General features: G+C 48.4%; 1 protein-coding gene across 1 annotated transcript in view; it reads right to left on the bottom strand.

Annotated features, from left to right (window-relative positions):
• Nucleotides 1-2,485: 2,485 nt before the first annotated feature.
• The window catches only part of LOC137430116 (55 kDa erythrocyte membrane protein), a 138,924-nt gene continuing 117,784 nt past the window's right edge, over nt 2,486-23,625 (bottom strand). Inside the window, exons 8-9 of the mRNA XM_068120683.2 lie at nt 3,753-3,830; nt 2,486-3,022 (exon numbers count right to left, since the gene is read on the bottom strand). Coding sequence (XP_067976784.2) covers nt 2,633-3,022; nt 3,753-3,830 — 468 coding nt within the window. The 3' untranslated portion in view covers nt 2,486-2,632. The remainder of the gene's footprint in view (nt 3,023-3,752; nt 3,831-23,625) is intronic.

Here is a 23,625-nt window from a genome sequence, read left to right as displayed (position 1 = left end):
GGTGAGTTAAGAATAGTATGGAGAATAAGCGGAAGACATTTATGAGGGATACAGTGCCAAGTGCTAGGTGGGGTCCATGAGCTACGCCCACACTGTTCCCGAGACAACAAACACAACTAACGCGAACTACCCTTACCAAAACCCCCTACCATTCCCCCCACCCATCCCCAAGGCACTCCACATGGGGCTCCCATTATGTCCGCCAGGTTTGGTGGCCCTACAAGATTCCATTCTCAAGATATGGAAAATATAAGGGAACAGACAGACACAAAGAAAAATGGAATGTACCAATAAGCTTAATTTGTGTTGGTGTCAGCTTTTCCTGATGCGAGACTGGTTAGCAGACGCGTCGCACATGGACCAAAAATAATAGGTCTGGAGTCATCTTTGTAGAAATATAGTAGTTATAAATAATAGTAGCCAAAATAGTATGCGAGAGAGATAGGGCAAGCGATTTAAAACAGAATGGAGCAAGGCCTTATTATCTCTGACCTCGGTGACCTTGGTATACGGTGCAGGGAACTCAAGTTCAAATCCAAAATACCATACATATTTGGACATGGACTGTGTGTACTTGTAAATTAATGTGAAAGGACATTAATGTCTACTAATGTTTTGTCCTACATCTGATACACGTGCAAGCTCCTCCATTAGCCTGAAATCGCTGTTAAAAAAACACTAAAGGAAAAGTAGGAAAGGAGCAGGCTTGGACAGGTATAGGCCAGTACAGGGATATCATAGACATATTAGTGATTAAGGTGGGATGGCAACCTTATTTAAATAGCTATTTGCTTTCAAAATGTACAGATAATACAAAGTTTGGAGGTAAGGAAGATGCGGTCATCAAATTCAGGAAAGCCTAGATCTACTGTCATAGAATAGACAAAAGATTGGCAGATGCAGTTAAATATTGGAAAATGTAGGGTTTTAGGCATGGGCAGAAGTAATAGAAAATATGGCCTACTTAATACAAGATGCAGCCCTGGACATATGACAAGGAGGATATGGCGAACTAGGCAGCAGGAAGAAAAGCTCATCAGATTTTAGGCTGTATTTGTCGAGGGATTGTTTATGAATCAAAAGATCAAGTGGTAATATCTAGAAATTTAGTGAGGCCTCACCTCGATTATTCTGTCCAGATGCAGTGATCGCAATGTCTGAATGATGCAGCCGCCACACAAGGTTTTCAGTGTAGCGCTACCATATTGATTCCAGGCCTAAATCGATGGACCTATGAAGAGAATACCTGAGGGAGACTGGATTTTTTTACATGAGAAAAGAGGAAATTACAAGGAGACTTCATTGAAATGTTTAAGATCATGAATGGCAATGATAAAATAGATGCAGCAAAGCTTCGTATCAGGATGGACGACAGCAACAGGATCAGGGGGCACAGGTTGAAAGTAAATCAGAGGAGAGTGAAGACAGTACCAATGCATGGGCATTTCACAGAGAATCATTAATGTGTGGAACGGTCATCCTGGGAAGGCAGCAGCATGGACAGTAGATAGGTTTTAAAAAACTTGGATGGAAACTTAGAATCAAGAGGATGGAGGTGTACAGGAATATCGGTCTGAAAGGCAAAGGAGCACGGGACTGGTTTGTGTGATCTGTGCATGTTGTGCTCATGTTGTATTATCTGGAAAGTGGGAAATTAAAAATAAATGTATATAATATTGTGAATTATTATTCCTGTTACATATATTCCTTTTCCCAACCCATAGTTTCCCTTCTCCCTTCTTATTTCTACCCTCTCCTCCCAAGCCCTGTGTAGCCTGGGTTTGAATCCTGACCCAGCTATAAACTGTCATCCTGGTGTTGGTGGATGACTTAGGGCCTTGAGTTTGAGCCCCTGTCATGCTGTTGAAATAATACCAGGTGGGTTGACTCAGCCTGTCCATCTATCTGACATTAGCAAAATGAGTGTCCTGTATAGTAAAATGAGTACTATACAGGCTTATTGGGGTAATACGCCATTCGAGTATCCTGCGTCGCTGTGGCGAGTGGCGACCTGTCCAGGATTGTACTCCTTAGCCAATGAAACTGCCTCAGCAGCTCCTACTGGAATGGAAAGGAATGGTTATTATATTATTATTATTATTATTATTATTATTATTATTATAAAGATCCCATGGTGTCCTTCCTGAAGAGTAGGTGAGCTATCGTCGGCACTATGGCACAAAAATTCTAAATTCCTTCCATAACCTCGTGTTCCCCCTGTCCTAAGGGAACAAAGTCCTAAAAGGGTCCACAATATCTCCCCCTCTCCCCCACCCCTCTCAAGGGTGGCACTATGCCCCTTAGCTGGGCATGCGGATTAGTTATAGTAGTAGTACTCCCTACCTCCATCTTTCTACCCATTTTCAACCCCACCATGACTGTGTTACCTTGTTTAGATTAAGTTTTAGGAATGCAGATATGGGACAGGCATGATGGGCCAAGTAGTCACCTGCTGCACATTCCATGTGTGCAACCATGTTATTAGAATACATTCATGTATAATCAGAAATTGGAAAGCAATGCAAATTAGAAATCCAAAAGAAAAAAAAACTATCAAGAGAGAGAGGGAGACAAACAAAAAGAGACACAAATAAGTCAGACAGATAAGAGACAAAAACAAAAGTAATTGACATCAAAGTGTTGTATATCTCGTTGATGGAACAAAAGGATCGTATGGAACAAGTGCTTTTGTTTTATCATGAACTGCCTCGCTCTCCTTCTCAACAGAGCTGTCATTCTTCTCAACGAGTTGTTCTCCTTTTCCCTCTTTCTTTTGCTTGGCAGAGTCTCTCTTTGCGAAAGTCGGTGAGTCTCTTGGAGCATCTGCAAGCCAGGAGAGTGGAACCCAACGGGGCGTTGATCGTGCCTCGATGAAAGCCTCATAAATCTTCTTAACAGGAGACGGTGCAGCAGAGCGCGAGGTCGAGTGCGCATGGTATAGGGAGACTGACAAATGCAGGCATCGGGCAGCCGAACGACGGAGGGCAAGTGAAGCTTCACGAAGAGCTGGCAGAGAAGGATCCTAGAAAATAAAGCATCAACCAAGAATTGTAATTGTGAAAGGGAATTGGAAGCACAGTGAGTAAAACTAGAACGGCACTCTGTAGAGAGTATACCTCTGCCAGGCTGAACAGCTAACCAACTCATCCCCCAAGTTTTGTCATAATTCCCCCACAACTTTTTCGAATCTGGGCAGCGGGGAAGAGTGGGGGACGATTTTGCCCCTTACATGCAATGGAGGGGATACAACCACCGTGAAGAGGCATCCACAATTGTTGCTGGGTATGTTGTTCTTCTTGTTGTTGTTCGAATCAACACACTTTACACCATGTCGTTGTTGTAGAGGCAGTCTCATAGGAATGACTAAACTGGATGGTTTGCCATTGCCTTTCCAGCAGTGGGAGTCGGCACAAATTTGGAATTTCGTCCGGGTTCAAGCACACAATGGCCTACTCTTTGCAATTCACCACGCATTGTTTAACACTCACCAGCGGCAAAAACTAGCAGACCAGATCCCAGCATAACCTCCTGTTCAACAGATAACACACTCTTTTCTGAAATGTTCAATAATGAATAGACTAATCTGTTAATGCTCTGCCTGCAAAACACTAGGATCATGGGATATAGAGTAAATAATCATACCCACACGAAACAGCTTAAAGGTGTTGGGATTTGAACCAAGACTAAACAGCTCAAAATTGGTGTCTTCACGGAGATATTCCTTCAGGGTAGGTAAAAGGGGAGAAAATTACCTCATTTGGAGCTGGAGGTGGAGGTGATACAAAAACCACAAAGGGGGAAAATTCTGGTGCCTGCAGCATCTTTACTGCCTAAAAGAGAGGAAAAATCAGTCAGTCTTCCTTTTAACACACACAAACAACAATTATTTAAAAACACACACACAATATATATATTGTGTGTGTGTACAATATATACAATATATATATATATATATATATATATATATATTTATAAAATATAAATATATATATTTTAAATATATATATATATATTTATATTTGTATTATAAATAAATATATATACATATTGTTGCGAATATGGAATTTGACCTCCATATCCGCTTGTAAATATTCCCCTATCTTCTCCGATACTCCCCAACTCTCCCCTTACCCCATTCCCTAGTCCCATTGTCTGTAAACAACACCCATTAGAGCCGATCTTCCCCTTCATTCCCCCATTAAATGTCGTGCCCAGGTCCCCCGCACCACACGTAGACAATTATAGGACATCTTGCTAGTTATTCTTAATCTATGTCAGTTAAGGACTTGTTTCCATTAATTATGACTCTTCGTTGCACCAGAATGTGATGATATGGCACCAGTAGGAGTTTAGGACCTTCCCATACCTCCCCGCATCTCTTCCCATCATCTCAAGCTCCAACAACAACCACAACAACAGCGGCTTTGCGTCCTCACTCCGGCTCGGTTGGCCGCCATTGAACATGTGCTCGACGGGGTTACCCAGAAGGGGGCTCCCTGTCGGCCCCTCGTCAAGGGCGGAGCCGGTAACCCCCGCACCCAATGAGAAGCCATGGGCCGATGCCATATGGGGCGGAGCTAACGAGCGAGGGCGTGACTCCCCGCCGGATATACGCGGCCCCGCGCCGGACGTGACGTGAGATGCGCCCCGAGCTTGGAAGGAAAAGACGCCACCCTCCCGAGCGCTGAGCGACCTCCCCAGCTTGAGACCAAAGTCGCGACCCACAAGCGCTGTGATACCTTCACGCATCTCTGGACACCACCGTACGTGATCCTGCCCTGAGCACAGGTGCACCTGGAGCGATCGCTACCCGCTTTCCTGGCCATCAAACCCCGTGTGAGTGAGCCTTGTCCCGCGTTTACCTGTCGTCTGTCCGGGGATAATATAAGTGTGTTTAAGTGCCCACCTTCCTATGTTTCCCTCTTGTCCCTGTAATCTAAACCTTCCGCAATTGTAATAACAACCTTTGAGAACCGTATCCCTGGTGTCGTATTGTGTGATTGTAATCCAGCCGGGTGTCTTCTTTTTCTTATTGAGCCAGCATAGCGCGATTAGTCAACCCCGGGTGCAATCGGGGTAACTTGTACGGATACGGCGGCCATCCCGCTCGGCCCACCATACCATCAAAGTCGTATCTGTAACAATTGGTGTCGAGGAGTGGAATTCGAACCCGGGACTAAATTAGTTAGGCCCAAATTTTGGGAGGGAAAATCGATTCGGAGCGCGTTTCCCGCGCGAAATTATAACGGCGAAATTTCAATTTGTTTTACGAAAATAAAAAAAAATAAAAACCGAGTTTTGAAAGTCGCGCTATGGCGGATCAAGACGGCTGGGGTCCGGTAAAGGAGAGTGAGGTAGGGTCGATCCAGGACCAAATTGAGGGACAAGAGGAGAGCGAAGCAGTGAGGGCGGCAGGTTCGCAAAATAGCGCCGTCACGCACGAAGTAGCGGGCGCGCAAAAAGGCGCCTCGCACGAGCGTGCGGTAGCCGAGCCGGCTGTATCAGCGGGCTTTAACATGCAGCCGATTGACATGCAGGCCCTCATTGCGCAGTTACAGGCAGCTGTACAGATGAGTATGGGGAGCCAAATTGAGCGATTGGGTGAGCGGTTGGGGAACCGGATGGATGCTCAGGGTGAGCGATTGGAGGGCCAAATGGGGGTAATGAGGGACGAAGCGAGGGCTCGGAGTGAGCAATTGGGGGTAATGAGGGACGAAGCGAGGGCTCAGAGTGAGCAAATGGGGGTAATGAGGGACGAAGCGAGGGGTACCAGTGAGGGGTTAGACAATAATTTTGAGGAGTTAGACAAGAAATTTGGGAAGATAGACAATAATTTTGAGGGGTTAGACAACGGGATAAAAGAAGTGAAAAATGGGTTAATGGGGGTAGAAAATAGAATGGCTGCCCAGGAGAATCAGATAGAGGGAGTGAAAAATGGGTTAGAGGGGTTAGAAAACACCATGGAAGGCAAATTGAGGGACATGAGGGACCAAGCGGAAAGGGAAGTTAACCAAATGGGGCAGCAGATAGAGGGGGTCAGAATGGGGGTAGAAACCAAACTGGATGCTCACAGGGAGGAAATGGAGCAGATGAGGGTGGCATCTGGGCAGGAGATGCAAGTGATGGGAGAGGAGATCAGAAGAGGAGTGAGTGAGGAGGTCGGAGGAGTGCGCGAGGAGGTGAGGCACTGTGAGGAGCACATGGAAAAGGAGGTGAGAAAGGGGACTGTAAAGTTACAAGGGGGCATAGAGGACCTGACGCAGGAGGTGGAGCAGCTGACGGTGGGACAGACGGAGTTAGTGGAGCAGGTTCAAAGGAACACTGCGGTATTAGGAGGTTTAAAGGCGACACAGAAAGAACTAAAAGATGACTTGGTAGCGACGAAGAGGGAATGTCAGATGGTACGTGAGGGACTGACAACGAGGTTGGACGAGGTGATAGAGGTAATGGAGACGAAGGACCGGCAGGTGAGGACGCACATGGAAACGGTCAAGGTAGCCTTGGAGGACGAGCTTGAGGAGACGTACCGGGGAATAAAAGAGGTGAGGCACAAATTAGAAGAAGTGGAAGAAGGGGTGAGCGAAATTAAGAAGCGACGGAGAGGGGATAACAAAGAGATAAAAGAGGAGATAAAAGAATTGGTCCAAAGTCTGTGTTTGGATCGTGATGTGCTCATTAACCGGATGAGGGATTCGCAGGTGATGGAGGAGAAGCGAAGAGGAAGAGGACCCGGTGTAAGTGGTGACCAATATGGTCGTGCGTATGATGCGCCAGGGGATTTAAGAAGCTTGGGGGTCGAGATAGACCCGGGTGTTCGTGAGAGGCCGTTGGTGAAGTGTGCGACAGGTCTGGTGTGCGAAAATGGAGGTGTGCAAGAAAGTCCGACTCTGGGGTGTGTGAGGAAAAAGTGCGTGCCAAGGAGTGAGTGTGCTGGCGAGAGTGAGTCGGTCGTAGCGCGTGTGCGAGGGAGCACGTGGAAGCGCGGTGTGGTGAGTGTTACAGAGGGTGTAACGGGAGAGTGTGCGCGAGAAAGGTGTGTGACGGACAGGTGCATGAGGAAAGAGTGCGCTGTCAGAAGTAAGGAAGAGTGTCCACCTGTGGTGAGTGTTACAGAGGGTGTAACGGGAGAGTGTGCGCGAGAAAGGTGTGTGACGGACAGGTGCATGGGGAAAGAGTGTGCTGTCAAGAGTAAGGGTGAGTGCGTTGTCACGAGTGGAGGTGAGAGTAGTGAGAGTGACAAGGAGAGTGAGCTGGTTGTGACAGGTGAGCGAGGATGTACACCTGGGATGGAAGGATGTACACCTGGAATGGTAGAGCGTGAGTGGGAATGCACGCTGGAGTTGGTGGTGAGGCACGTGGTTGGGTGTGCGAATGAGGGCACACCTGTGATTGTCACAGAGGAGGGGGCGCGAAGAGGTGTATTGGTGAGGTGTGCGAGCAACGAATGTGTGCCAAAGTGTTCGGTGGTCAGGTGTGTGACCAAGGCTGTGAGTGGAATGGGTGTGCCTGGGTGTGTAAGGAACGGTACAAGGAGCATGGAAACGGCTGGAGGTGTGAGCAAGGAACGGGCTGCGGGGTGTAAGCAAGCAGGTGAAGCATCGACGGTGAACGGGTTAAAGGTCAGGTCGACTTTTAGCCGAAGCGGGCCCTCGGTGCGTGCCGGGCTTCGCGTGCCGCGAGAACCAGCGGGGATCCGAGCCACGGCGGGTTCGAAAGGACCGCCGTGCGCGACCCACGCTGGGCCTCGCTTTGAACGGCCGCGTCCGTGCTCCAATAAGCGGAGCAGACAGCCCGATAGAAAGAGTCGTCATGGCGACCACTTTTTGTTGAGGCAGTCCGGCAGGTCGAGATCGGGACATTGGATGGCTCCACGCCGAGATGGTGCGTGGGATCTCGGCCCGGGTAAACCTCCTTCCCTGCACCGAATGCCGGACGCATCCAGCCGCTGGCACAAAACAACCAGCATCCATTGCTTGGCTTTACGAAGCCGGGCTTTGGACAGGGATTGGCGCACCGAGAGGTATTAGTGAGTCGACTGGGTGATGAGGTTAGTGTTTTGGACCCAAAATTGGAGAAAGACAAAATTTGGTGATTGGCAAAGGATTGGCAGTAGTGATTGGCAGATGATGAGTAGGATTGGCAAATTTTTGATTTGTTGAAATTTGACGTGCAAAATTGATAGTGAGAGACCCCCGATGTGGTGGGATGGCATCCCTGCCACCCTTCCCATGTGGGGGGCAAAGGAGCAATAGCTTATGGGGTGTATGGCAGTGAAAACTAGCCCGGGTGGGTTAGGATATGGTGTGTAGGGATCTAGAAGAGATTGACATTAGGTAACGTTAAGTTTAGTTAGTGACTGATACCTGTAGTGGGGACGCAGGTAGATTAGTATGGATGATAATGACGAGGGAGCGCAATAGTTAAAGGGACGACTGGGAAGCGCAAGTTTCAGAAGGGAGTAGTTAGCTGAGATGATGCCGTGTGTGTGAGAATTGAACAGGTGTGATTGCACAGGTGTGCAACTGGACAGGTGTGTGGAGCAGTGTATGAGTAGTGAGTGTGTGGATCAGCGCGAATGCGCTTGGGGAGAGAAGGGTGCAGGTGGCACCAGGTGTGAGAGCACAGGTGTGCAGGTACAGGTGTGTGGAGAGAGTTGGAGTGAGTGGTACGGAGTGGTGTGCATGGTGCGAAGGTGTGGATGGGGGAAGAGTGGACCCCTTTCACGAGCACCCGGGGCGGGTAGTGTAAGTGTTAGGTAGAGGGTGCAGGTAAATTGTGGTTGGATATTGGCATTTGTGGTGCGGTTGCAGAATGGTGTTGTGAATGGGTGCATTAGTGTTGTGGAAATGGCTGGGCGTGTAGCCTGTTAGTGTGTGTAGTTGGTTGGGCACTCCACCACTGTGAGGATGTCGGCCAGGTGAGGCCGCAGGTGGGCTCTGGGAGCCGGTAGTTGTGAGTGGGTGCCTGAGGATCCCGGGTGTGGATCGGGCAGCCCAGTGCCAGAGAGGGCACGGAGTGGGGAGAGAGCCAGAGGGCCTTCCCCTGGTAGTTAGGTTAGGGTAAGGAGCAGGTAAGCTCGGAGGCAACTGCAGTGGTGGAGGGGTGCAGGTGGGTAGACCCACTGGGAGAGGTACACGCCACAGCCCAGAAATTGTACGAGGGCACCGGGAGATGAATCGGGGGAGTGAGACCCCAAATTGAAGAGCACCACAGTTTGGCCAATGGGAATTGGTTTTTAGAACCCATAGTGTAAGAGGGCCAATGGTTTGGCCGGAGAAAGACCCCGGGTAGTGTAAAATTGTTAAAGTCACTTAGGAAATAGTTAGGATTGATGAACCTGTCGCACCATACGCAGCCACTTGCCTGTGGTGATGATGATGACTCCACACCTGTGTTTTCTTTGTTTGTTGCAGGAAATGAGATTGCTGTGAGGATTTGTGAGACGCATCACGACGTGGATGAGACATTGGGGTGATTCCATCTCTCCCTCCCTAGGAGGGACTGATGATGAATTGGTGATGGCAAATTTTGATGTGCAGTTGGAGATGGCAAATTTTGATGAGAGTTGAAAATGGCAAATTTGATTGGTTAGGAGGGAGAGAAGACGAATTTGGTATATGGGAGGAACGGGGAAGACAGTAGGGATGTTTGTTGATTTGTAAAGTAGATGTTTATGAGTAGTGTTGTGTTGTGTGGATGCAGTAAGGGGTAAGGGAGGGGCCATGTAGGTTACCTGGTGGGGGGGGGGGCGTACGATAGGAACGTACCTGTCTCACCTGGTTCCCATGTGCCCCCAGTGTGCATCATCTTGTATTGCGTGCACTTTTGCGCCCTTACCACCTTACTCACTTGTTTCTTCTGTTGTCTCCCACCTCCGAGGATCTGGCTTTGGGGTGGAGAGAGAGGAGAGAGAGGTGCTGGCGACGCAGTTGTGGGCCTGCACTTTCGCTGTTCGCTGCCTGGATCGGTACACCATATGGACCGCAATGTTTGTGGCCACCCACAATGGACCGCAGTTCGTTTGCGGCCAAGCACCACCCGGGGATGGACCTATGGATCACCGTGGCACCTATGCCATACAGGTGAACCACTAATAGTTAACACCACCAAGTGCACCACAAGAAGAGCAAGAGACACCTGCAGGGTTAGGGGTTGTCGAATTTATTTTTATTCCAATGAACAATGGTGACTGCACCGATTGGTGGTGGGGTGGTGCTTTTGATGCTCGGGAAGGGTGCTCTGCACGTTATTAAAGGCCGTCGGCCACAGAGCACTCGTGGGTTGGTGTATCGATGCTGGCAAGCACGCTCTCTCTATGCATAACATCTGCATGTGTTCCTCCAAAGACAGGTCCTGGATCGTAGTGTAAATATCAGCGTAGTCTTGTAAATAATGCTCCCTACCGGCTGTATGTTTAGTTTGAGGATTCTTTCCGGATTCGGTTATCCTGTGGGTGTGTTTCTGAGAGGAGAAGGGTGCAACGTCGCAGGGGGACATATTTACTCATTTGTGAATATCTATAAAACTGTCGCACTCAGGGTAGAGTTAATAGTAGAGGGAACTACATTGCGTGCCACACTAAAGTAGGTAAAAATTTATCGGGTCGGGACGCCCCGAGGGTAGAGAAGGGTGCAATGTTGCGAATATGGAATTTGACCTCCATATCCGCTTGTAAATATTCCCCTATCTTCTCCGATACTCCCCAACTCTCCCCTTACCCCATTCCCTAGTCCCATTGTCTGTAAACAACACCCATTAGAGCCGATCTTCCCCTTCATTCCCCCATTAAATGTCGTGCCCAGGTCCCCCGCACCACACGTAGACAATTATAGGACATCTTGCTAGTTATTCTTAATCTATGTCAGTTAAGGACTTGTTTCCATTAATTATGACTCTTCGTTGCACCAGAATGTGATGATATGGCACCAGTAGGAGTTTAGGACCTTCCCATACCTCCCCGCATCTCTTCCCATCATCTCAAGCTCCAACAACAACCACAACAACAGCGGCTTTGCGTCCTCACTCCGGCTCGGTTGGCCGCCATTGAACATGTGCTCGACGGGGTTACCCAGAAGGGGGCTCCCTGTCGGCCCCTCGTCAAGGGCGGAGCCGGTAACCCCCGCACCCAATGAGAAGCCATGGGCCGATGCCATATGGGGCGGAGCTAACGAGCGAGGGCGTGACTCCCCGCCGGATATACGCGGCCCCGCGCCGGACGTGACGTGAGATGCGCCCCGAGCTTGGAAGGAAAAGACGCCACCCTCCCGAGCGCTGAGCGACCTCCCCAGCTTGAGACCAAAGTCGCGACCCACAAGCGCTGTGATACCTTCACGCATCTCTGGACACCACCGTACGTGATCCTGCCCTGAGCACAGGTGCACCTGGAGCGATCGCTACCCGCTTTCCTGGCCATCAAACCCCGTGTGAGTGAGCCTTGTCCCGCGTTTACCTGTCGTCTGTCCGGGGATAATATAAGTGTGTTTAAGTGCCCACCTTCCTATGTTTCCCTCTTGTCCCTGTAATCTAAACCTTCCGCAATTGTAATAACAACCTTTGAGAACCGTATCCCTGGTGTCGTATTGTGTGATTGTAATCCAGCCGGGTGTCTTCTTTTTCTTATTGAGCCAGCATAGCGCGATTAGTCAACCCCGGGTGCAATCGGGGTAACTTGTACGGATACGGCGGCCATCCCGCTCGGCCCACCATACCATCAAAGTCGTATCTGTAACAATATATATATATATTTTTTTTTTAATAAACAGGAAGCAGGAATTAAATTCCTGCGGCGGGCTAGTGTGAAAAATTCTGACTCAACCCGGGACTCGAACCAGGGACCTCCATCACTTACGCGGTGACAGCCCACTGCGCTATTGAGCCAACGGAATCTCCTCAGAAATTTTCCACATTTAACACTGCGGTACCTTAACACTGCCTGAAGTACCAACCGAGAATGAAGGTGTGGAGGTTGAAAGAGGTGACAGTAAGGGAGGCATTAAAAGAGAGGCCGAGTAGGGTAGAGGATGATGTGGTTGAGCTTGAACGTGGTTGGATGTCAATGAAAGATAGTCTGTTGGGAGCCGTTGGTGAGGTATGTGGATGGACAAAAGGACCACCGAGGCACTCGGAAACATGGTGGTGGGATGATGAAGTTGGAAAGAGGATTGACGAGAAGAGGAAGAAATTCAAGGAGTGGCAGAAGGCGAAGGGTACGGGAGCAGAAAAAGCAGAGCATGAAAGTTATAAGGCAGCCAAGAAGGCTGCAAAGAAAGAGGTAGCAAAGGCGCAGGAGGCATGTAGGAAAATGTTCGGAGAACGCTTGGATTCGGAAGAGGGTCAGAGAGCGGTATTCAGGATTGCAAAGCAGACATCGAAAGAGAGGTGTGATGTGATGGCGGTGAGTTGCTTGAAGGATGAAGTGGGACAAATCGTTGTGGACCCAGATGGAATTAAAGGAAGATGGAAAAGCTGTATGGAAATGCTGTTGAATACAGGGAATGAATGGGATGGCAACATAGAGAGTAACCCAGTTTTAGGACCGGCAGAGAAGATAACTGAGAAGGAAGTTGAGGAAGCGATAAAAGCAATGAAGAGTAGAAAAGCGGGAGGGCTAACGAGAGTTGTGGGAGATATGTTGAAGGCAGCAGGAAGTTGGGGTGTGAAGAGAATGACAGAGATCTGTAATCTGGTGGTGAAAGAAGGCCACATTCCAGTGGATTGGGAACTGAGTAGCCTCGTCCCTCTATACAAGGGGAAAGGTAACCCTCTGGAGTGTGGCTCATACCGAGCAATAAAGTTATTGGAGCATTGAATGAAGGTATTGGAAAGGGTGTTGGAGAGGAGGATAAGGAAGAAGGTGAAGATCGACGAAATGCAGTTTGGATTTATGCCAGGAAGAGGACCGACAGACACGCTCTTTATTGTGAGGCAGTTGCAGGAGAAGTACATGGAGCAGAGGAAGAAGTTGTTTCTTGGGTTTGTTGATCTGGAGAAAGCATTCGATAGGGTTCAATGCAAAGTATTGACGTGGGCATTGAGGAAGTTAGAAGTGGAGGAATGGTTGATCAGAGTAGTGATGGCAATGTACAAAAGAGCGCACACAGCTGTAAGGACGAAGGACGGGAACAGTGGTGAGTTTGAGGTGAAGGTGGGAGTGCATCAGGGGTCGGTACTAAATCCACTACTATTTGTAGCTGTGATGGAGGTGTTGGCTCAGAACGTAAAGGAGGGTTTACCATGTGAGTTGTTGTATGCAGATGATCTGGTGTTGATTGTGGAAAGTATGGATGGACTGAAGGAAAAGATGAACAAGTGGAAAGAATGTATGGAGACAAAAGGTCTGAAGGTGAATATAGGAAAGATGAAGGTGATGGCAAGTGGTAAAGCATGTGGTGAGGTGGAAAGAACTGGGAAGTGGCCATGTGCTGTGTGCAGGAAGGGTGTCGGAGTGAACTCCATTCAATGTACAATGTGCGCTGAGTGGGTTCATCAAAAATGTAGTGGTCTGAGAGGGTCATTAACCAGTGTGGCAGCTTTTTTTTCTTCTTTTTTTTGTATACATAATCGAGGCTCGTGAAAGAGCTAACATTTATCACACAAACAAAGCAAACAGAAAAACAAACAAAGTACAGACTTGGCATTTAATATGGAATTTTTTTTTTTCTTGACTTGGGTTTACTTTCTTAACTCAGTATATCAATCTGGTGAGTTTCTTTTACACTTTGGTGATTTATTTGTTAAAAGAACCATGTCACTGATTGTCTGTCGCAGCAAGAAGTCAACAACAGGATTATATCACAGGTGGTGTGGCAAAATGTACGGACAGGTGCATTTGACGATTGGCTTCACAGTCGGGTATACAAGGGTTGTTGCGTTCTGTATTAGTGGAAAACAACTGCTGCACATCTCCAAAAGTTATTGCCGCTTCCTCTGGAGATGGTCCGTCAACTCGACAATGCTGTTTCTCATGGAGTGGTGGCTTTACGAAATTCTGGCATGAAACAGCGTGCTATTGCTCGGCAGTATGGCATCACTCAAGGTCAGGTGTCAAAGATCCTGAAACGAAATGCTCAGAGGGGTGTCCCGACTCCAATACCGAGGCCAGGACGTCCCCGCAGAACCTCAAGGAGGGATGATCGCCAGCTGCACCGGTTAGTCCGCAATGGCCGTACCAAGTCAGCTAATCGGCTTAGGGCTGAGTGGCAGCAACTGACAAATGAGCCTGTATCCAGAAGGCTAGTCAACCAACGACTGGTTCAAGCAGGCTATCGTGCCAGGCATCCCCTGAGAAAGCCACGCCTGACCAGACAACACCGCCAGCGCCGATTGCAGTGGGCCAGAGAGCACCGTCAATGGCAGCCAGGACACTGGAATCACGTGATCTTCAGTGACGAGTCTAGATTTCTGGTCTATCGTCAAGATGGCTGCGTCCGGGTGCGCAGACAAGTGCATGAAGCCTACAACAAAGATTGTATAGTGCCAAGAGTCCAAGCTGGAGGTGGTGTGGTGACCGTTTGGGCTGCTTTTCATGCAGGGGGCAAAACTGACCTGGTTGTTCTGAATGGAAACCTGAACCAGTTCAAGTACAGGGCCATTCTGGAAGAAACATTGCTTCCATTTGTTCGTGCAGCCTTTCGAGGAAACTTTGTCTTCCAAGATGACAATGCACGGCATCATCGTGCTCGCATGATCCCCAACACTTTCCTGCTGACCGTGGTGAAGAGCATATGGAGGTCCCCGGATATGAATCCGATCGAGAATTTGTGGGCAGAATTAACACATCAAATCGACAACTTGGACCAGCAGCCTGCCTCTGTGCGTGAATTGCAGCAGGCTATTGTGACTGCATGGCAAGCGATTCCTGTCCAAACCTTGGCAAATCTCGTGAACAGCATGCCTCAACGTGTACGTGCTCTCCTGAATGCTCGTGGGGGTTACACGAAGTACTGAACTTTAATTTTACTGTCCGTAATCCCAGTCGTAATTTAACTTTTGTTTTTGTTTAAAATAAAATTGGCTTATGTGCAAAATAAGGGGAGATACTTCTGGAAAACGTACAGAAGTTTAACACAGTACTGTCCATGAATTGAGTTCAATATAGGTTTACATCACTTTCAAGGATCAATTTATTTGTTTCGAAATGTCAAATGTGGTTTTTGTTTCTTTTAAAGGTCACATTAACAAAATCTAGAATAATTTCAACATAATTCCAATGAACTTTTGGTTCTAAGACATCTTGAAAAGTAAGTTCACCCCCACAAAAATTTTTTTCCATATTAAATGCCAAGTCTGTATATAAAAAGGGGAGCGGTAGACAAGATGGGGGAGAGAAGTGGACCCACATAAACGCAATATTTGAGAGCAGGGACATCGGGAATGTGTGGGAGGGAGGGTGTTTTGGGGGAGGTGGCGTGGGAAGGGGGGGGGGGGGAGGTGGGAGAAGTATAAACACAAGGACACCAAGGACTTCCAGGAAAGAAGTTGGTATTTCAAAAAAGTGGATTTGAGTTGAAATTAGCGGGGGTAGAAAAGATCAAGGTTTTGGATGGGGGAAGATAAGAGATGGTGGTGAACAGCTGTTTTAAAGACCTGGAGGGAGGAGTGGGATTGAAGAGAGTGAGGGAGTTTGTTCCAGAGGCAGGAGAAAAGAGGAATGAAGGAGTGAAGGTGAACAGAGAGTCTTGATTTTGGCAGTTTAACCATAAGAGGGTTGCAGGCAGATCCTGTGCGACCTGTCGGAATATTTGGGGGACAGAGCCCAGAGAGAGCTGGGGGAGCAAGGCCGGAGAGGAGTCGGTAGAAGACAGAAAGACCACCAACCTGCCTGCGGTGAGTAAGTGAAAGGCCCTCGGTGGTAGCTTCATCACGGGAGATTCCAATGATTCTGAACGCTTTGGTTTCAACAGCATGAAGACGAGCTAGGTGTGAGGCAGGAGCACCAGCCCAGAGGGGAGAGCAGTATTCCATTGAGCTGCGGATGAAAGCCTTGCATGTGGTGAGGAGCTCAGGTGTGCCAAGGAAGGACTTCGCACGACGGAGGATGCCCAGTCGGCGACTGGATTTGGAGGCCACATTTGAAATGTGGTTTTCCCAGGAACGATCATGGCAGATAGTGAGACCCAAAAGCTTGAGTGACAGAACTTCTTGGAGAGGATTATTCAGAAAGTGGGTGGGAGGGTTGTCCAGTCGGTCTTTTCGGTGAGACATCGTAAGAGTGTGAGATTTGTCAGGATTGAAAGACATGTTCCACTTGTTTGCCCAGTCAGTGATTTTGTCCAGGTCTGCAGAGAGTGAGGAGGCTGCAGACTGCCGATCTGAGGGATGAGGAATGGAGCGGCAGAGAGTGGAGTCATCAGCAAAGAGATAGAGAGGATTTTCAAGAGAGTCGGAGAGATCATTGATGAAGACCAGAAAAAGCACAGGGCCCAGAACACTACCTTGGGGGAACTCCAGCCTGAACCGGAGGAAGAGATGAGAGAAACCCATTCAGGGCCACACGTTGACTATGACTAGAGAGCCTTGTATGAAGTTCTTGTGGTGAGGCTGTTGCCCAGAAACAACTTGCCTTCGTCTCCTGGAAAGCAAATCCAACGGAAGGAAATCTCATTTCCTTTCACAAAGCCAGAAACAAGTGTGTGTCCACTCTCAGGAGAGCCAGGAAACAATATCTCTCCGTTCTCAGGACAGAACTCTCTTATCTGTCTCCCTCCTCACCTCCTCACCACATACAAGGCTTTCATCCGCAGCTCAATGGAGTACTGCTCTCCCCTCTGGGCTGGTGCTCCTGCCTCACACCTAGCTCGTCTTCACGCTGTTGAAATCAAAGCGTTCAGAATCATTGGAATCTCCCGCGATGACGCCATCTCCGAGGGCCTTTCACTTAATCACCGCAGGCAGGTTGGTGGTCTTTCCGTCTTCTACCGACTCCTCTCCGGCCTTGCTCCCCCAGCTCTGTCTGTGCTCTGTCCCCCAAATATTCCTGCAGGTCGCACAAGATCTGCCTGCAACCCTCTTATGGTTAAACTGCCAAAATCAAGACTCTCTGCTCACCTTCACTCCTTCATTCCTCTTTTCTCCCGCCTCTGGAACAAACTCCCTCACTCTCTTCAATCCCACTCCTCCCTCCAGGTCTTTAAAACGGCTGTTCACCACCATCTCTTATCTTCCCCAATCCAAAACCTTGATCTTTTCTACCCCCGCTAATTTCACCCCAGGTCCACTTTTTTGAGGTGACTTTTGACTTCTTTCCTGGAAGTCCTTGGTGTCCTTGCGTTTTATACCTATCCTGCCTCCCCCCAGGCCCTCTCCCTCCAAAAACATCTCCCGATGTCCCTGCTCTCGGGTGTTGTGTTTGTGTGCTTCCTCCCCTTCTCTCCCCATCTTGTCGACCGCTCCCCTTTTTATATACTTTGTTTGCTTGTTTGTTTGTTTGTTTGATAAATGTTAACTCTTTCACGAGCCTCGACTCTGTATACAAAAAAAAAGAAAAAAAAAAGAGGAAGTCCGCCAGCCATGCGAGGAGATTTCCATGGATACCAAAGGAGGAGGGTTTGGTGAGCAGAGCGGGGTGCCAGACCGTATCGAAGGCACGTGATATGTCGAGGGAGACAGCTCTAATTTCCTGTTTGGCATTGAGGACCTCCATCCATTGTTGAGACAGCAGAAGCAGCATGTCCAGAGTAGAATGACCTGGTCTGAAACCAAATTGAAGATCAGAGATCAAGCCATTGGAGAAGAGGAAAGATTTCATATCCGAAGCAATGATGGATTCCATGACTTTGCTGATAATTGGGAGAAGGCTGATTGGTCTGTAGTTGCTAGGATCTGTTTTTGCACCTTTTTTGTGTAAAGCGGTGATGTTGGCTGATTTCCAAGCAGATGGCAGATGACCTTGAGCAAAAGAGAGGGCGAAGAGAACAGAGAGAGGGAGTGAAAGAGCGGAAGAACAGGATTTTAGGACCTGTGGGCTGATGCCTTCAGGTCCAGTTGCAGAATCAGAGTCGAGGGTTGACAGAAACTTTTCCACCTTGTCAGAAGGAAAGTACACAGAGTCCAGGAGCAGCTGGGTACGACTGGGTACGGTGGGTACAGAGAGGGATGGGTTTGGGACACAAGATTGAGAGGCAAACACAGAGTTGAGGCATTCAGCTTTTTCACGTGTGGAGTCAGCTGTGTAGCCGTTTGAGGTAAGGGAGGGGATGGAGGGGGAACAAACACCAGAAACAGATTTGACCAGACGCCACCATGATTTGGAAGAGGGAGACAAATAAGAGTGTTCGGTCTTGAGAACGGAGAGATATTGTTTCCTGGCTCTCCTGAGGGTGGACACACACTTGTTTCGGGCTTTGTGAAAGGAAATGAGATTTCCTTCCGTTGGATTTGCTTTGCAGCAGACGAAGGCAAGTTGTTTCTGGACAACAGCCTCACCACAAGATTCCGTGTACCATGGATGGGAGGAAGGGTATGACAACTGAAGACGAGATGGGATAAATCTGTGCATGAGAGAGAGAGCAATTTACTTTGGAAGAATTCCCAGGATGAGTTGAAGTCAGAGGTGGTAGAGATGGGAGACCAGTTCAGATGATTGATGACTGCTTGAAGACCGTGCCAGTTGGCCTGAGCGAAATGCTAGACTCGGCGACGCTGAGGAGGCTCCCTGAGAATGGTCAGAGAGATGTCCACTTTAACAAGCACATGATCAGATGAGCCGATTGGAGCAGAAGAAGAGCAGCAGACATTTTCAGGGAAGTTAGTCATAACCAAGTCCAGAAGAGAAGATGCTCCGTTGACTGAGATCCGGTTCGGGAAATTGACAGATTGTGTCAGTCCCAGTGAGTCGCAGAAGTCCTTTGCTGGGGAGCCATGGCTGGTGAGAGATGTACCCATACCCAGCTAACTGGCATGGTGACAATTGAAATCACCACATATGAGGAAGAGAGAGTTGGGATGAGTAGATCGAAGTTGATCCATATTATCAGACAGCGAGATGTAGATGGAGTCATCACTGTTTGGTGGACAGTACAACACACATATGAACAAGAGGTGGGAGCGAAGGGGAAGCCGTAGCCAGAGGTATTCCTGGGGGTGAGGTGGAGAGAGGGCAGTGCAGGGCGAGTGAGAAAGAGAGTTTTTGATAAAGATAGCAACCCCACCTCCAGGACGAGGCTCAGGTCTATCATACCGGAGGAGGGAGTACCCCGGGAGAGATACTAAGGAATCAGAGACATCATGAAGGAGGAAAGTTTCTGTTAAGCAGATCAGGTCTGGTTTGTCAGAAGCAAACTGTATGGAGAGATCAGTTAAGTTTGAACGAAGGCCCCAGATGTTTGAGGTCCATACCGTTAATGAAGAGGATGGGGGAGCATCGGATACAGAACAGAGGGGAGGAGGGGTAGGGTAAGATGTGGAAGAGGAGGAAGAGGTAGGGAGAGCTGTTGAAGGTGTGTCAGAGATTTCAGAATAGCTCGAAGAAAGGGAAGGATGGGGTGGACAAAAGGTTTGATGGTGATTGGGTGGGGCACAATGAGGTGTTATTTGAGGAGGGGGAAGAGCGAGGCAGAAGGGTGGGGGAGATTGAGGTGAGAGTTGGAAGGGGGAAGAAGCGGGGAGGACACTTTGAGGAGGATGGGTGAGAGGGGGGAAATGGAGAAGAAATGAGGGTGGGGAGATTTGAAGGGGAGGAGCGAGGGGGGAGTTTATGAGGGGTGGGGTTAGGGGGGAGTTTAGGAGGGAAGGGACAAGGGGGAGTCTAGGAGGTGAGGGGTATGGGGGGAGTTTAGGAGGGAAGGGGCAAGTGGGGAGATTTGAAAGGGATGGGTGATGGGGAGGATTTGGAGGGGAGGGGCAAGGGGGAAGAATTGAAAGGGATGGGTGAGGGGGAAGATTTGGAGGGGAGGGGTGATGGGGAAGTTTTGGAGGGGAGGGGAAATGGGGAAGATTTGGAGGGGAGGGGTGAGATTGGATTTTGGAAAGTGTACGATTAATGGGAAACGAACATTTATTGCAAAATGAGTTTCTTGTGACCTTCGAGTTAAAAATACATTTAAGGACGCTGGAGCGGGGGTGGAGTGCAGGAGAGTTTAGGGAATGTAGGAAAGAGGCACTGTAAGAGATGGAATTTTTATTTGGGATGAATAGATTTGGTGAGCAAGCCGAAAGCAACCTTTTGAAGAAGAAGAAGAAAAAGGTGTTTTAATATACGACAGAATACAGTACTTCAGGGGAAAGTTTAATCATTTTAAAGTATAACAGTGAAAACTATCTGGGGAAATGGGGGAGAAACACGTGGTCAAAGAACGAACGAACAAATAAGAACAACGAATAAACGAAGAAGAACAACGAAGAAGAACAGAGAAGGAAATGTTTTTTTTTGTTTGTTTGTTTTTTGAGTTGAGATTTTAAACAAGGAAGTAGGCTATGGGGTGAAAAGACTGGGAGGTAGTCTATGCAAGTATATGTGGAAGTGCATTGGAGATTAACTCATCTACAATTTTTAATAAACAGGATTTAAATTCCTGCGTGTGGCTGGTATGAAAAATTCTGACTCAACCCAGGTACCTCCATCACTTACGCGGTGACAGCCCATGCGCTATTGAGCCAACGGAATCTAACTCTGCGATTTTGCAGATAACTAACTACGATAACTGTGATATTGTATGGTGAGGTAGACATGAGCTAATTGCATTTTCGGGTGAAGAGGTCAAAGGTCAGATGTCATGTCAGGGAGGGGTCCTGTTACCACGATATATATATATACTGAAACGCAAAAGAAACTTACCACCTTTGAAACCTTTAAATATCAACAATAACACTGCGTGTAGTAAATGTGTGAACTTATTTGTGGACAATAGTGTCCTCACTGTCAGACAAAACGGTCACGGATGGTCACTTGAACCTTCAATGGTCACTTCATAGCACAGCTGTTGAACAGCCATTTTGACTGTCAGTGATTAGCCAAGGGGTACGGGATGATTTTAATGAGCTGCACGTGATGTCTTGATATTGGCTTTAAAAAGGCCAGTGCAAAATGGGCATTTCAATCAACATGCCACGATTGTCAAGGGATCAACGGCAGCGTGCCCTTGGCATGCTGCAAGGCGGACTGAGCTACCGTGAGGTGGCACGTCGCCTTGGCTGTTCACACCAGACGATATCGGCCCTGGTGGACAGAGACACCCTCCACAACTCTGCAGATGACAGACCTCGATCAGGGAGGCCAAGAGTCACCACTGCAAGGCAGGACAGGCAGATGGTCCGAAGTCACCTGCGGGATCGATTCCGTCCAGCATCCCGCACTGCAGCAGAAACCCCGGGGCGTGCAAACCCACGGATCTCCAATGATACTGCACGAAGACGACTGCATGACTATGGTCTGACTGCCAGAAGACCATACAGAGGCCCCGTGATGACGGCTGCCCATCGCCGCAACTGACAGAGATGGTGCCAGCAGCATCAGCGGTGGACCTTGGCGCAGTGGAACGAGGTCGCTTTCAGCGATGAGTCAAGGTTCTGTGTGGACAGTCCTGATGGGCGTGAGCGTGTCTGGAGAAGAACTGGTGAGCGATATGCCGATTGTTGCGTGCGTCAAGCCAACAGGTGGGGTGGCACAAGTGTGATGGTGTGGGCCGCCATATCAGGCTGGTACAGGACGCCACTGGTGGTTGTGGACGGGAATCTTAACGCCCAGCGGTATGTGGATAACATCCTGCGACCTCATCTGCTGCCATTCCTGCTAGACCACCCAGAACTGAGAACCTTTCAGCATGACAACGCTCGTCCCCATGCTGCTCACTTTACCACTGCATTTCTCCAAGGCGAGAACATCAACACCATGCAGTGGCCTGTGCTCTCCCCTGACCTGAATCCCATAGAGCACCTGTGGGATGAGCTTGGGAGATGCGTAGTTGGCAGGGCCAGGACACGGGCAGAGCTGCTTCAGACATTGAGGACTGAGTGGGACAGAATCCAGCAGCAATCCATCCAAAGACTGGTAGGCAGTATACGCCGACGATGCACTGCCTGTATCCAAAACAATGGTGGCCACACACGCTATTGAAAGGGGACTGACATTGCACCCTGTGCTGTTCTGTACTGTAGAACAAACTGATGAGATGGTGTATCTTGGTCAAAAACTTGACATGTCATCAATAAAATGCCAATGTTTCAATTAGGAATTGTTGGGTTTTTTTTTTTTGAACTGTTACAATTTTATTACATTTCAAACAAGTGGTAAGTTTCTTGCATGACTGCAATAGTCATGCAGTCGTCTTCGTGCAGTATCATTGGAGATCCGTGGGTTTGCACGCCCCGGAGTTTCTGCCGCAGTGCGGGATGCTGGACGGAATCGATCCCGCAGGGTGACTTCGGACCATCTGCCTGTCCTGCCTTGCAGTGGTGACTCTTGGCCTCCCTGATCGAGGTCTGTCATCTGCAGAGTTGTGGAGGGTGTCTCTGTCCACCAGGGCCGATATCGTCTGGTGTGAACAGCCAAGGCGACGTGCCACCTCACGGTAGCTCAGTCCGCCTTGCAGCATGCCAAGGGCACGCTGCCGTTGATCCCTTGACAATCGTGGCATGTTGATTGAAATGCCCATTTTGCACTGGCCTTTTTAAAGCCAATATCAAGACATCACGTGCAGCTCATTAAAATCATCCCGTACCCCTTGGCTAATCACTGACAGTCAAAATGGCTGTTCAACAGCTGTGCTATGAAGTGACCATTGAAGGTTCAAGTGACCATCCGTGACTGTTTTGTCTGACAGTGAGGACACTATTGTCCACAAATAAGTTCACACATTTACTACACGCAGTGTTATTGTTGATATTTAAAGGTTTCAAAGGTGGTAAGTTTCTTTTGCGTTTCAGTATATATATACATGTACAAAATATTAATAAAATAAAATAATAAAAATTACAAATAATAATAAAATTTTCCAAAATGTTTATAAATATATATAAATATTGTTACGGGTTTGCAATAAAAGACACCCCCTCTAGTTAATTACATGACAACATGTAGCCTGCATCAGTCAGTTATTATTATTATTATTATTATTATTTTTGTATACAAGATCGAGGCTCGTGAAAGAGCGAACATTAATCACACAGAAAGACAAACAGACACATAAAACAAATAACATCGGGAGCGGTAGACAAGATGGGGAGAGAGGGGAAGGACACAAACACAACATTTGAGAGTAGCGACCGAGAGACATGGAGACATCGAGAGATCTATGGGAGGGAGAGGGCTTTGGGGGGGAGGCATGTGAAGGGGGGGGGGGGGGGTGGGAGAGGTATAAACATATGGACACTGCCAGGACTTCCAGGAAAGAAGTTGGAATTTCAAACAAGGTGGATCTGGGGTGAATTAGTGGGGGTAGAAAAGATCAAGGTTTTGGATGGGGGAAGATAAGAGATGGTGGTGAACAGCTGTTTTAAAGACCTGGAGGGAGGAGTGGGATTGAAGGGAGTGTGGGAGTTTGTTCCAGAGGCGGGAGAAAAGAGGAATGAAAGAGTGAAGGTGAGCAGAAAGCCGAGATTTCGGCAGTTTAACCATCAGAGGGTTGCTGGCAGATCTTGTGCGACCTGTAGGAATATTTGGGGGACAGAGCACAGAGAGAGCTCGGGGAG

Source organism: Myxine glutinosa, chromosome 6 (assembly GCF_964187855.1).
Source record: "Myxine glutinosa chromosome 6, kmMyxGlut1.1, whole genome shotgun sequence".
NCBI classification, from domain to species: Eukaryota; Metazoa; Chordata; class Myxini; order Myxiniformes; family Myxinidae; genus Myxine; species Myxine glutinosa.
Note: the sequence above shows the minus strand (reverse complement) of the source record. Positions and strands in the feature narration are given on the sequence as shown.